The sequence below is a fragment of the Cryptomeria japonica genome, chromosome 10 (genome assembly GCF_030272615.1).
Source record: "Cryptomeria japonica chromosome 10, Sugi_1.0, whole genome shotgun sequence".
Classification (NCBI taxonomy): Eukaryota; Viridiplantae; Streptophyta; class Pinopsida; order Cupressales; family Cupressaceae; genus Cryptomeria; species Cryptomeria japonica.
In genome coordinates, this window is record NC_081414.1 from 223,997,815 (window position 1) to 224,013,054 (window position 15,240).

The 15,240-nt window shown below is 38.1% G+C and overlaps 1 protein-coding gene across 1 annotated transcript; it reads right to left on the reverse strand.

Moving 5' to 3' along the window:
- Positions 1-730: 730 nt before the first annotated feature.
- On the reverse strand, positions 731-4,686 carry LOC131034897 (transcription termination factor MTERF9, chloroplastic-like). The gene has a single exon (XM_057966508.2). It carries the CDS (start codon positions 4,625-4,627, stop codon positions 3,503-3,505), a length of 1,125 nt encoding a protein of 374 aa, XP_057822491.2. The 5' UTR covers positions 4,628-4,686; the 3' UTR covers positions 731-3,502.
- Positions 4,687-15,240: the final 10,554 nt, after the last annotated feature.

The following is a 15,240-nucleotide window of genomic DNA, read 5'->3' on the forward strand; positions in this document are numbered from 1 at the left end:
ATGTAACTGTTGTCACTGCTAACATGTAAGATATACATATGCAATTGACACGATCACATTCTTATACAACTAGCACTTGTACCAAAAGCAGGTGCAATAGTTACTCTGATAGTAAAATATACAATGAAACAATTAATTTATGAAATAGATTACAAAAAGATAATTCCTTTTACTCCTCTTCGACATCAGTAAGTAAACTTATAAAATCTAGAAAACTTTCATCCACTTCATTTCTCAAAGCAGTGTTTCCAACTTTGCAAATCTGTTGTTTCTATGGATATGACATGTCTCCTTAAAAAAAGCATATACTATTTTATGGCTTTCGATCCAACTACATCCAAGGGATCTTTTTAATTCCTCTATCTTTCATCAATCTTCTTATCATTTGGACCTCATCCCATCTACCCATTTTTGTATAGATGTTCAAAGAACATAAGTTGCAATATTTGCTTGGTCAAGGAGGTGCGATTATTTTTGGTTATTGGTTTTATCTTTATTATTCTATTTAGATAAATCAAAACAATAATTGTGATATCATACCTCAACATCACACAAATCTATATTTCATGATACTTTTGCCTCCCAAATATCTGTTTCTCTAATTGAACATGGTCCTATTGAATATATGTTCCAAGTGTTTTTGCATTTCATGATCATTTAGAAAACTTATATGAAAAATAATGACAAAAAAAAAATTAAAAATCCCTCACCTATATAGACAAGAAAAATGTCTCTGATTCAACGTTGTGTTGCAATTATTATTGCAATTGCCTCATTTAAATCATATTTCAAAATTGATGAATGGTATTTTGAATTTCTCTTTTTTATGTGCATTATATGCACATGCTATATGTCAAGATATGTTCCAGAATGCTTCGTTAATTCAAAGATTTTGAAAGCATCCTTCAATTATCCATTTGAGCATATCTTGCAATCATTGCCTACCATGAGATGGCATCTCTTCGAGGCATTCTGTCAAACAGTTTGCATGCCTTTTCTATGTTTCCAAATTTTGAATACATGTCTACCAGAGCATTTCCAACTCTAATGCTTGAATAAAATCACCCAACCATTATGCTTTGATGGATATCCACACCCTATGTCAATGCTCCCATTTTGGCACAAGTGTGAAGAATGCTGGCAAAGGTTGTGGAATTTGGTTTTACACCTGCCAATTGCATTTTCTTGTAAGTTTCTAAAGCCTTTTCAATAAATCCATTCTGTACGTATCCTGCAATCATTGCAGTCCATAAAACCACATTTCTTTGAGGAATTCTCTGAAACAATTCAGATGACTTGTTTATGCTTCACATTTTGCATACATGTCAACCAGGGCAGTGGCAACTACAAAATTCATCTATCCTCTACGCTTTGATGGATGTCCATACCCTGTTTCAAAGCTCCCATTTGACACAGGCAGGGAGGATACTGGCAAAGGCTGTAGAATTTGGCTTTACACCTTCCAATTGCATTTTCTTGAAAGTTTCTAAAGGCTTTTCAACATCCAGTTTGAGTATATCCTGCAATCATGGCATTCCATGAGATCACACTTCTTTGAAGCATTTTGTCAAACACTACACATGCTTTGTCTATGCCTCCACATTCGTACTTGCACATTTCGATACAGCGAGGGTAGTTTGAAGTGCTGAAGAGCAGAGCAGAGGCATATACATTCAATACCACTCAACTTTAAGCTATTTCTTTTCTGGAAAATTTTCAACTTAATCAATACACCTGCCAAAACAAACCAAAATTGGTTGTGTCGCTACCCATGACCTGCCAAGACAATCTAATGGAACAAAGGAGAATAAATTCGTAGGCACCGTCTGCAGCTTTTTCTCATAAATTCTAGACCAATCAAGCATGGTTTCTAGATTCATTCTATGGTAGATATTTCCTTTTTGATTCTACAATTATTTTTGCAGTAAGATATTTGACAAAGCTCTTCTGATCAACATTTAAAGTGAATTCCTACGAATTTCTTTCTAGGTGCTGTTAACAAAATACTTTTGTGTGTTCCTATTTGTTTTGCATTGATCTGTCCAAGCATACTAGTTTTTATTTATGAATTTGCATGTGCAAATTAAATGTATCTATAGTATACTACTTGATGATGGTAAAACACAAATAAAAAGCCACAGAAAGTAACCTGTAATTTGGCCATGTTTGCCAATATGTGACAAGCTATTTGATAACGGAAAATGAAAATAGCTGTCAGTGTTAGATGCATGTGACGCTGCTTTAGATGGCTCTATATAGAACATAGGTAAATTAATTAAAAAACCATCAACCGATTACATGATTGGTATGGTGTTACAAAATTTCGCAATGAAAATTGTAGCATGCTTAAAACCATAATTTGAGACTCTGAAAGTCTGAGCCAAGCCAGCAGCAGTGAGTGTCGCTGCCTTGACTAGGTCAACTTGAATGATTTTAATAGAAATCTGCAATGGCTTCTACATTTCCATGTTACTCGGTAAAATTTGTCTGAGACTCGATCACTCTTGAGAACACTTTGTTAAAACATTATTAAAAACCTTCAGGTTTAAGGCTAGAACCCCAATCTTCGTTTACGGCATTCACTTTTTCTAGTATCAACTTCTTTAAATCCTGGGCAATTTAATTGATCTATCAATGACCACATATTCATTAACTCTAAACCCTGAGCAATTTGTTTGGTCTATCAATGACCACAAATTCATTGACTCGTGAGCAATTTCTCCAACTTAATATCTCCTAGATGTAAGACAGCGAGTAGTTTATTAAAATTTAGGAGTTTGCCGCTTGCTCCATCATTTTAAAAGAATTTACGGATTTGATTCATATATTCTCGATGTTATCCTAAATTGGAATCCATAAAAATCCAATTTATTTTGAAATGCAAGTTTGCCTAGTTAGAGCCTGAAATGACCTGGAGCCCCAAATATATGCTTATTTTTATTAACTATGACTTCCATCTAATAATGTTTTGTGATGCTGTCCAACTGCTAAAGAACTTCCACTGTAAATGGAAGAACCTACTGTTCTAGTGTACTGATTTTAACAATTTCTTTGAAGGACATACATAACAATGTTAAGAAAAAATGATTCAGGTGTTCTAAATGATACTACATCAAATCCAAGATTACAGCTTCCGAAAATATTTTAAGGCTGGAAAACTTGTTTGCTGAAAATTATGTTTAACTGTTCACTCCTTCCTCTAGCATAACTCTCATTCCAAACATAATGATGCGATTTAATGAAATGCCTTTCAGATGCAACAAAATTTCTAGCTATTAAATAGTCACCAATTACATCGTACTGAATGACTGCAGTGAAAGCAATTAGCTCACTTTAAAAGACAGTAACAACTATGCATACCTTGCTTAAAGAACAATTAGACACAGAATGCATGGCAGAGGAATATGAACGTAGCTTCTGTTGTTGAATATCGTACCTTGATTAATATGTTTCTTGTGGTTTTTGAGTCCTCACTCTCACTGCTCATTTCCAAAAATACAAATTAACATTGGATTGAGCTCTGTGTGTGGTTGGAGGCATTAGAGATGGCATTTTCATAAATTGTCCACAGCGTTGTAGATTCAGGATGTCCTCTAATAATATTTCTAACAAACCTTGCCTCTGTCATCGTCAATACTGACGAAAGAGAAAGGCTCGGGCCATTCATGGATTTGATTTTCTGCCGAACTAGAAACCTTGGCCTTATAACCTTTTCCAAATTTATTTTCAACAACCAGGAGTGCTTAACTATATAATTTGCAGGGTGCTCCACGTCTTTAACTACAAAGTCCATCGTTTCACTAACTCTTACCTTGGAGTAACGAAGGACTTGAGGTACAACCCGACATAATTGCCAGATTTCTTCAGCCGAGAGCCCGCGGAGTTTGAGATTCTCTATCTTGGCCATTAGCGTTTCCATTCGGCTAGTAGCTACCGCACCTACAATATATTTGAACATCTTGCTTCCTTTGTCGACGCCAATCTCCCGAATGAGATCAGCTTGGGCAGGCGTTAGAGAAGAGCGTTGCAGAATGACCGGTCTATAACGTAAGAGTTGGAAGAGCTCCGTTCCCTGAAAACCCCATCTCTCCCAGAAAACAACCGAGGGCTTCAGGGTCTTCTCCAGGGTATAACCGAAAATGGATGGGGTCCTAAGCAGGAATTGGACGAGGAACTCCTGGGACCGAAATAGATTCTTAAGAAACTCCATCTTGGGAAGAAGGTCGTTCTCAAGGCTGACGCTCAAGATGTATGGATAGCTCGCCAAAAGCTTCGCCAAAGTTTCACCTTGAAAGCCGAAATCTTCCAGCAGTTTGATTTTGGGTTCCAATATTCTTTCTGCACTTATGCTGATTATTTGCGGCCGTTTCAACATTATCTTGGCAATTTGGACTTCAGAGCAGCCGCATCTGTTCAACATATCAACAAACTGCTCGACCTTGTCGAGGGTTTGAAGCCTCTGCAAGTAGGGGGCCCGTTTAAACATCTGAGTGATGTGGGCCGCAGACATGTTAAATCTGGTGGAGGCAAAGTGCGAAAAGAGGTTCTGAGAATGAGAATGGGTTGAATAGGCATTGCGAAAATGGAGTGGTAAAACAAACAGTTTGCGGCATAACATGGTGTTCATGGTGTTCCTGGAGTTGCTGCAACGAGAGGGTTGGAATCTGAAATAAACATAGTGTTGCCCTAATCTATAATTAATGATATGTTTCAATATTTGAAGGAGAAGATTAAGTATAATTCAATTTTTTGGGGGAGAGTTTATTTTAAGTCTATAGGAAGGTGTAATGGTTAATAGTTTGATATATTTTTAAAAATGTATTGAAGGTAGAAGAAAATCATAATAAATATAAATTATTTTTGTTAGGAGTAATTATCTATAATATAAATTATTCTAGCGAAGTTGAGGAGCACCCATTATAGATCGTTTTATATTTCCCTTAATAATGTCTATATTTTCCGCTGCGAGAATTCTGGGGCGGATATAAGGATACAGTCAAGAAGTGAACACAGATCTGAACTGGCAGCATAAAGTCTTGTAATCTGTTACAGAGCATCCATTATTACAACCCTAGATTTCACTCATACAAGGAAGTGCAGTCTAGATCTGCAGCAAACGGGAGTAATGGGACAGTCGCTGAATGATAACTTCCAGAGCCCTAGCAGATTGAAGAAGACTTTCCTGACAGCATCAGCAGAGGCTAAACAACAAGATTAAACGTTTGCTTCAAGAGAACTATGAAAACCCTTCCGCTTAGAAATTAGGTTTCCTTTCCCAGCCAAAAAAGGATCAAGTGCCATAGATCATCACTTTCATAAACAGAGGAATATCAGATTTGATCAGGGGCAATCTTTGGGGACTCAATTTCAATGGTATACACAGTTCGTGGAGTAAACATGCAATAATGCCAACAGACGGCTAATATAATTTTCTGTTGAAACCCTATACTGGGTGGGGAAATTGGAGCGAGTGATTATGCTTACAATACTGGCTCTAATTCGGTGTCAGGCTAAAGATTGAAGCAGGATAGAATGTTGTGATGTTATCTTATTGCAGAAGGAGATTTACATGCATATGTACCAGGCTAAGAGGATCCAAAATTTTATCACTGGAGCGTGCTTTGATTGTTCGCTAAGGTTCACATATCTGAGTTAATTTTTTGCATAAACAGAGTGTGGGAATCGGAAGGGCAACCTTGGCATTCAGATCGATTACAATACTTCTACGAATCTAGCTGAGTCAGTAGATCCCAACAGTCTAGCACCATCTTTTAGAGATACAGTCATCTTGACACTGTGAACAAACAGATTAGGATAGCAAATACTCCATCCATTGTAGATCTAAGTTGCAATCTTATTCTGAGTGTAGATCCAAATCTAGACACCTGGAACCCACCCCAACCTGGAGGTAGTCAACACCACCTGAAGGTCTGCAATATGGAAGCAAAGTATTGAGGGTACAGATTATGTTTAATGGCATCAGGAGGATCGTAATTCACTATTTGTTCATAGCAGTCCAGAGGGTTTGAAGACCATAGTTTCAGTCATTGAAAATAGAGGTTGCAGTCTATAAGATCAAGAGTTTATTGTTGTTAATACAGTGATCGGATATGGCTGATAGAGGACATTTGGGATCATGGGCGGATGTGGGCTAGGAAGACCTGCCTCATGTTCCGCAGTGGGTCTACACGAACGGCAGATGGAAGGACATGGCGATACAGGTAAACTGGAGCGGAAATAACAAGGTTTTTCGGCCAGCTTCAAAATACTTTCAAGGCTTCTTTGGGAACAGACGAAGTGTGGCATGGAGGCTAAATAACAATGGAAGGAGATTCACTCAAGGGCGTTTTAATAATGGTGCGAATCAAGGGAATTCTGAGAAGCAATTCAAAGGCTTTTCAAGGAAATGGTCTTTGGATCTGGGCAATCAGCGAACTTTTGCTAGGGTTGTTGGCTTGGCAAATAAGGAGACTGCGGCTAGGGTTTATGTTTCTTCACAGCAGGTAGGAAATTAGGTAAATGTGAACCTCAAGGAAGCTAGTCTCGAAAAGGTAAGTAAGATACCTTCTGATCCTATTCTACCAGGGGTTTCTTCATCACAGGTTTGGGCTCCTATCCCTTGTATTGATCTTTGGGTTCCTATGTCGATAAGAAAGCGAATTGTTTGCATACAAATGCTATTTCTGGGGAAATTTGGGGTGATCAAATTAGTTTGTTAAAACTTTATCATAAATTGCAGAAAAGATGGAGGGATATGCATTATTTTCAATTATTATCTGCGAATGCTTTTATTATTGTCTTTGGTTCTCCTTCTTTCAGAGATGAGGTATTAAGAACTTCGCATCATTGGTTTGGAAAACATTTAATTTCAATTGCAGCTTGGAAACCTTTTTTTGTTCCTTCTTGGTCTAGTTCGAAACTTATTCCTTTCTGGTTTGGTTTACCTAAAATTCCTTTTGAATTTATTGATCCAGATGTTCTTGAGAAAATTGGAAATACTATTGGAACTTTTTTAACATCTAAAATGGACTTTGTGGATGGGGAGGTTCTGGTAAAAATTTGTGTTCTTATTAACCCTAACAATGTTTGCCCCCGTACTTGTAATATCAAGTCTCATGATGGTATTTGGCACCAGTCAATTGAGAAATTAGATACGGAGCTTCTTAAGTCTCCTTTACTTTTGGATGCTCCATTACTTATGGATTTTAAGAAAAACCAGCAGGTTGTTGTCTCTGTCCTTAAATCCCTTAATAAAGATAGTTTGTCGGCGAGACCTTCGGTTGAAGGATGTGGAAATGTCTCTTCGCATAAATTGGTAGAAATAGGTCACTTTAATCTTGAAAATAATTCATTGTGTCGTAGTTCCGGGAAACCCAATGTTCACACTTCGGGTTCGGTCTCACTTTTGTCTTTACTGAAGACATTTTCTAATAACGGGGGTATAGTGGATGGTAATCCCCTGATGAATGGAGTAGTTCATCCTTTGATGATAGATTGCCCTAAGATGCCAAATAATCACACAAAGGGTAAGGGCGACAATTTGTTTTCATGCACTCAAAAGGAGGTTCTCGATTCTTTAAAGAATGTGAATTTAGATAAAAATGCAGTGGTTGATAGGGAAACTATTAAACAGGTACCTACCATAGGTTTTCCTAATCATGCTTCTTTAGTTCAGGAAATTAAGAATTTGGTGTCTAATAATTCCCCTCTGAATGTTGAAATTAATATGGCTAATGAATCTTCCTTAGGGAATAGTAATCCATCAGAGGTTGTCCCTGTTATAATGCCAGATGAGAATCTGGTTCAGCAAGTAAATGATATTTTTAACAATCATGCACATCAAATGGATGAGGGTATTACTGATAGAGTTGTTTGTTCGATTGAGAATGATTTGGGGGGTATAAACTCGACCCTTCTAATTTCTACATCTGCTAATCCTTTTGTGGTTTTGGCTACAACAGAGTTGGGTTTTGAAGATAATCCATTTATCCTGGCTTCTCCAAAGTCATGCAAGAGTTTACCAATTGTCCAAACAACTCTAGTTTTTTCACCATCGGTAGTTTCTCCTAGGAGAGGTAGGCCTCCAAATAAGCTTAAGACTCAAATGGAAATTGATGCTGGAATTCAAAAGACTTTGTCCCTTTCTCCTGCTGGTGGGCAAGGGAGGCATTCGGTCTCTCTTGGTAGGCCTAAGAAAACATGCCTAACTCTAGTAAGTGTAAAAAGAAAGAGGAGTAAAAGATTTGTGACTAGTCCTCCTGTGACAAGATCAGGGGCTATGAAACGTAATGTGCAAGGTTGCTTTTGGGAAAGCAAAAATTCTCCAATTGATGGGAAGAGGGGAGCTTCGGCCTCCCCTCGAGGGCAACGAGAATTATTTCTTGGAATGTTAGGGGCTTAAATGCCCCTAACAAGAGACGCTTAATTAAGTCCCAAATGGACTTAATTAAGTGTGATATTTTTATGTTGCAAGAAACAAAGTTGTCAAAGGAGTCTGCTAATTTGGTTTTTTTATCTTGGAGAAGGTGGAATTTTCTTTCTTCTCCAGCTTGTGGTGCTTCAGGAGGTTTGGCACTGCTTTGGAATAATTATAATATTGAGGTACATTTAGTGGCATCTGCTACAAATTGGATGTTGGCTTTAGTTATAAGCAAGATTTCGAAGGTTAAATTATGGCTTTTTAACATTTATGCTCCGTCAAGTATTCAAGGGAAGAGTAAGTTATGGGGTGAATTAAAGAGGATTTCTTCTCCCTTAAAACATGGTTCCTTTATTATCTTCGGGGGTGATTTTAATGCTATCACTGATTTAGATGAGAAAAGAGGAGGTGTTTTCCCTAATAAAAGGATTATGGATGACTTTGGAGATTTCATTTCTGATATGAGCCTTTTTTCTTATAAGTCTCAGAATGGAGTTTTCACATGGACAAACATGAGAAGGGATTTTTCTCAGATTGTTGAGAGATTAGATCGGTTTTTGTTATCTGAGAATTGGATTGATTCAAATTTTGAATTCTTTTCCTCTATTCTACCAGTCTTGGGTTCTAATCATTTTCCAATTTCCCTTTCAGTTATTGAGGATAAGACTTCTTTTAAGTCTCCATTTAAATTTGAGCCCATGTGGTTTAGGGATTCTTCCTTTTTGCCTCTGCTTATGAAATGGTGGAATTCTGCTCCTTTTTGTTCTAGGTCCCGTATGTTTCAGATTGCTAAGAAGTTAAGTTATTTGAAATTGAATATTAGGGAATGGAATATCTCGCATTTTAAGAACATTTTTCAGGAGAAACAAAGGATTCAAGATATGATTGAGTGTCTTAATACTCATGTGCTTCAACATGGTATGGTGCCACAAGTTTTTGATGAATTGAAGTCACTAAAATTACAGCTTGAGGAGGTGTTAGCTAGAGAGGAAATCTATTGGAGACAGAAATCTAGAGAGTTATGGCTTTCAGATGGTGACAGGAACACAAAATTATTTCATTCTTCAACTAAGATTAAAAGATGTAAGAATAGAATATCTTGTATTCAGTGTCAGAATGAGAATTTATTGACAGAGCCAGAGGACATTGCTTTAGAGGCAGTTAGGTTTTTTAAGTCATTATTATCTTCGGAAAATGGAAATCTCAGCAATGATATTATGTCTAATATTCCTCCTTTAGTATCTTTGGAAGACAATAAGATGTTGATGTCTCCCTTTTCCTTAGAAGAAGTTAAGAGTGTTGTCTTTGCCATGAATCCGGATAAAGCTCCGGACCAAATGGTTTTACTCCTTTATTTTTTCAGAAATGTTGGGATTTTGTGGGAAATGATGTTTTATTGGCTCTTGAGGAAGCTAGGAGAAATAGGTCTATTTAAAAGAACTTAATACTTCAATGATTGCAATTATTCCTAAAAAAGAGGATACTAAGACTTTTGCTGACTTCCACCCCATTGCTTTATGTAACACTTTGTATAAGATATTTACGAAGGCAATTTCCCTTAGGTTGGCAAAAATTCTACCTAGGATCATTTCATTGGAGCAAGGTGGTTTTGTTCCCGGAAGGGAGACGACAGAGGGTGCAATTATAGCACATGAGGTGTTGCATTCTATTTCCACCCAAAGACCCCGGCCATGATACTTAAACTAGACATGATGAAGGCTTATGATAGAGTAGAGTGGGGGGCTTTATGTGTTGTTCTTGAGAAGTTAGGTTTTTCCAAGGCCTGGGTCAAATGGATTCGTGCATGTATTTCTTCTGCAAGATTCTCGGTTTTAATTAATGGTTGTCCTTGTGGTTTTTTTCACTTCCTCTAGGGGTTTGAGACAGGGAGATCCCCTTTCTCCCTTTTTGTTTATTCTCCTAGCTGAAACCTTTAGTTGGGCTATTAGGGCTGCTAAAGTGGGGGGGCTTTGGAAAGGTATAAGGAGTCAGAATATTCCCCAAAGTATTTCTCATTGTCTCTTTGGAGATGATATTCTATTATTTGGACATGCTTCGTTAGTAGAGGCAAAAGTGATTAAAGGAATAATACAAAATTATGCATCATTTTCTGGTCAGAAAGTGAATGGTGATAAATCAAAGATTTTTTTCCTTAATACATCACAACTGGTTCAGCATAGGTTGCAATCTTTTTGGGGATTTGAGACTGGAAATCTTCCATATACTTACCTTGGGCTAAGATTGGTTTTTGGGATAAGATTATTTCGGTCATTTCTAAAAGAATTCTCTCATGGAATCATAGATGGTTAACTTTGGCGAGTAAAATTGTTCTCATCAAGTCTGTTTTGAATGTTGTTCCCATATATCTCATGTCTATTTTGAAGTCTCCAAAAGCAGCTATTGTTAGTTTACGAGATACTCTTAGAGATTTTCTTTGGAACAATAATAAAGATGGCAAGAAGAAACTCCCTTTAGTTGCATGGGATAAGGTATGTTTTCCTAAGGAACTTGGGGGAACAGGAATTCAGAGTTTGGAAAATCAAAATTTAGCCTTAGGTGCTAAGTTGGTTTGGAAATTATATGACAAGCCTAGCTCCTTATGGGCACAGATTATGTTTGCCAAATATTTAAATTGGATTGAGAGAGTACATTTTTAAAGTCTCAAATTTGCCTTCAGGTTCTGCTATTTGGAATTTCCTTTGTAAATGTAGATCAGTTAGTTTGCCTCATCTCTCATGGATTGTTAATAATGGTAGAAAGGTCAGATTCTGGGATGAAGTATGGAATGGACACACACCTTTGGTGAATATTAGGGATTGGTCTCCTCTGATCACTATTCTTTCCTCCCTTTGGGGTGTTTTTGTAGCAAATTATTATGAAATTGTGACTAGTGGACCCCTTAAGCTAGCTAGATGGAAGTCGATTGATTTCTTAGATGTTGATTAAAGCATGAAATTAGATTTTGAGAAGATTTTTGGGGATAGAATTGTATTTCTTTCTGATTCTGAGGATGAACTTATTTGGACAAAGAATATTTCTGGTAAGTACACTGTTAAAGATGGTTACAACTCTCTTATGGTTGCTAAAGATTTATCATCTTGGCCTTATAAGTTGTTTTGGCATTCGGCTTGTCTTCCTAAAGCTGGAGCCTTTGCTTGGTTGGCAGTTCAAGACAGAGTCCTTACAGGCATGAGACTAGACAGGCTTGGTATTACTGTTGTTTTCCCTTATGTCCTTTGTAACAAAAATTTAGAATCTTCTTTCACACCTGTTCCTAAATTGTGATTATGCTTATGAATGTTGGCAGTGGTTGTTTGAGAAGTTAAATACATCCTTTGTTATTGGTAAAGATTGTTAGAGTAAAGTAATTAATTAACTTTGCTCTCCTCTTAAGATTTCTCTTTATGCATACATTAGTCATTTAATAATTAATATTTAATTATTAAATGCTCACACCTTAGGGTTAGGTTTTCCTTTTGGTGTTGATCTCCTTTATAAGGATTGATCTCTTGTATTATTTTTTCTTGATTCATATTTTCTCTGATAATACATCTTTTCTCTTTGTCAGAGCCAAAACCCTTGTATTCGTTCTCTCTCTTTCTCTGTGACAGGTTTCTTGCATGCAGGTTTCTTTTGGGTTCTGTGGATTTGTATTTTTCAAATCCTACATGGTATCAGAGCTCCAGACCTGCTGCTTCCTGTTCGTCTTCTGAAGAATTTGGAGCTACGAGGGTTAGATCTGATTTTCCGGTTTTGGTTGCATCAGATCTGTGTGTCTTCTGTTTTTTTATTTTGGAATAGGGGTTATTTTTTTTCGGTGCACTTTGAGCCCAAACGGACCTCACCGTTGAGCTCGTAGCGCCCAAAAACCCCTATTTCCATATAAAATTCGTCCGATTTGGACACAGTTGCACCAGGAGGCAAATTTTTTTTGGCCCCAAGGCCGTACGGCCCTAGGGCACGAAAACCGAGGCGGAAAAATTAAAAAAAAAAACAAAAACCACGGTTTTTTCAAAAAAACCGGGCGCAGCCAGTGTAAGCAGCCCGGCGGCCACCCGGCGTCCACCGCCGCCGGCGGTATCTCGCCCACGCGCCGCCTGCCGCCTGCGCGCAGCCAGCCGGCCCGCTCTCAGCCCGCGCCCAGCCAGCGCGCCGCCCGCCGCCAGCTGCGCCGCCCCAGCGCCGCCCCCGCGCCGCCACCTCCTGCGCCTGCCCCTGGTCACCCAGAGGACCAGGGGCTTATTTTTTTTTAAGCCCTTGAGGGCTTAAAAGGTCTATTTGGGCTTTTTTGGAGCAGTTTTACTAAATCGGGTATAACTCGGGCATTTTAGCTCGGATTTTCGAATGAAAATAGGCGTTGGAAAGCTGGTTCCGAGCCCGATCTAAAAGATGGAGATCTTTTTTTCTGATTTTTCCGTTTTGTAGTGTTTTTTGCCAGTCGAAGTCAGAACAAGTTTTTTGCACTCCAGGAGCCATATCTTTTGCATACGGACTCCGTTTTTCGAAAGCGAATAGGCGTCGGAAAGGTGGTTCTGTGCTCTTTCCAGATCTATCATGTATTTTTCTAGAATCTGCACCAGGTACATTTTATTCAGTACTTTGTGTTTTCACACATCTGTCACTTACTTGGACGTTTCAGACTTGGAAATAATTTGTTTGCATGGGATGGCTTCATTTGATCCGCTTTATCAGTATTAAAGTCATTTAGTCTCAGATTTGTTAATTTGAAGAGTTATCATGGGTTTTTCTACTCACCCTTCAGTTGTATTTCTAGAACAGGGTAATTATGAGTCATGGGCAAAGGGCATACTTACACACTGTAGGTGGCTTAATATTTTGCCTTATTTGTATGATCTCATACCTGAACCAGCAACTTTAGAGGGAAAACTAGCTTGGGATATCATTAGAAATCACATAGTAGGAGTTATTTTGTCTAGTGTTGATTCTGACACTGTGTGGGCTATATCGGGCATTGATTGTCCTCACTCACTTTGGACACGTCTTTGGGAGATCTATGGAGACCCCAGTCTTTCTCCATTCCCAAAGGATCCTGCTTCAGCTTGTCTTGTACCCATTGGTTGGAGAGATAACACACCTTTTGATCATGCTACTTTGAAGGAACTTCAATATTTAGACACCCTTACATATTCCGATGAATCAGAGGATTGTCTCACAGTTCCTACTCTTCAGACTGAGATTATATATGTATCAACATCATCTCCTTTTGTTCCTGATCAGTTTGATATTGCCTCTTCTTTGGCTCCTATTGATTCAGCTAAGCAGGACATCATACATCTTTCAGACATGGCTACTTGGGATTCTTATCTTGCAGGCATTTCGTCTTTGTTTGTAGAGTCCTATATTGCAGACTTGGAGGATTACTTTGAGGATTTTCAGCTCCTCTTTGTTGACAGCCATATTCCAGTTGTTAGCCCACCATCATCTGTGCATTCAGAGGTTGCAGTTTTTGAGTCTTCAGTTCAGTTTGGATTTGACATCTTTTGTTTCAGTTCAGACAGAGGGATTCTTCAGCATCCTATTATGGCACACATCTTGAGACAGATTGATTCTTCTCTCTTCACAGGGTTTCTTCATCTTCGTCCTTTGGATCCATTTCTTCCCAAGGGGAGGAATATTATATGCCGCTTCAGGATCTCTTTTTGGATTCTACCTCAGGCATCCATATGTGCGACAGGAGTTTCTTCATTGTGGGGGGGGCTTCTAGTCTCTTTCTTTTTCTCCTATGGAGACCATTGTATATGTACTTATATGATAGAAGTTGTCCTTGGGGGGTCTCAGTGAGGCCTTCCTTCCTTCATGTTTTCTTTTCAGCATGATTCTTTATCTCTTTTTGGAGAGGAGTTTTTTCCCACTGGGTTTTCTCCTTTACTCCGCTTTATAGAGATTTTCTTGTATTTGGGTACCTCATCAGGCCTCGTTGCCGGGACCCTCTTTTGCATTGTAGTTCCTTTGCTTTCTTCTGCATTGTTTGTAGCTGCATTGTAGCTCATCTTAAGGGGGGGTGTTAGAGTAAAGTAATTAATTAACTTTGCTCTCCTCTTAAGATTTCTCTTTATGCATACATTAGTCATTTAATAATTAATATTTAATTATTAAATGCTCACACCTTAGGGTTAGGTTTTCCTTTTGGTGTTGATCTCCTTTATAAGGATTGATCTCTTGTATTATTTTTTCTTGATTCATATTTTCTCTGATAATACATCTTTTCTCTTTGTCAGAGCCAAAACCCTTGTATTCGTTCTCTCTCTTTCTCTGTGACAGGTTTCTTGCATGCAGGTTTCTTTTGGGTTCTGTGGATTTGTATTTTTCAAATCCTACAAAGATCTCATTTCCCATTTCAGATCTTGGCCCTTTATGTTTGCCTCATCTTTTTATGCATGCCTTTGGATCACATCTCCATCTATTGTGATTTGGAATGTTTGGCTAGAGAGAAACAATAGGATATTTAAAAAAACAAGGTCTCCTGTGTCTGAGGTTCTATTAAAAATTGAGTCTTCAATCTCTGAGGTTGCTTTTTCATTTATTTATAAGAATTTGGAAAATCTTACTTCTTTTTCGCACTGGGATAGTAGAGTTACTAGAGTTTGGAAGCTGCTATCAGTTTTACCCTCTCATGGTTCAATTTTAAAAAAGAATGATGCAATAGGTAAGAGATGCTCTGCTAGATGGAAACCTCCTTCGCAGGAGCACTTTAAACTGAATTTTGATGGGGCCTCTCGTGGTAACCCTAGGTCCGCTGGGGTAGGCATGGTAATTTATGATCACAATGCAAATTTTATTCGAGCTAAGTGTCATGCTAT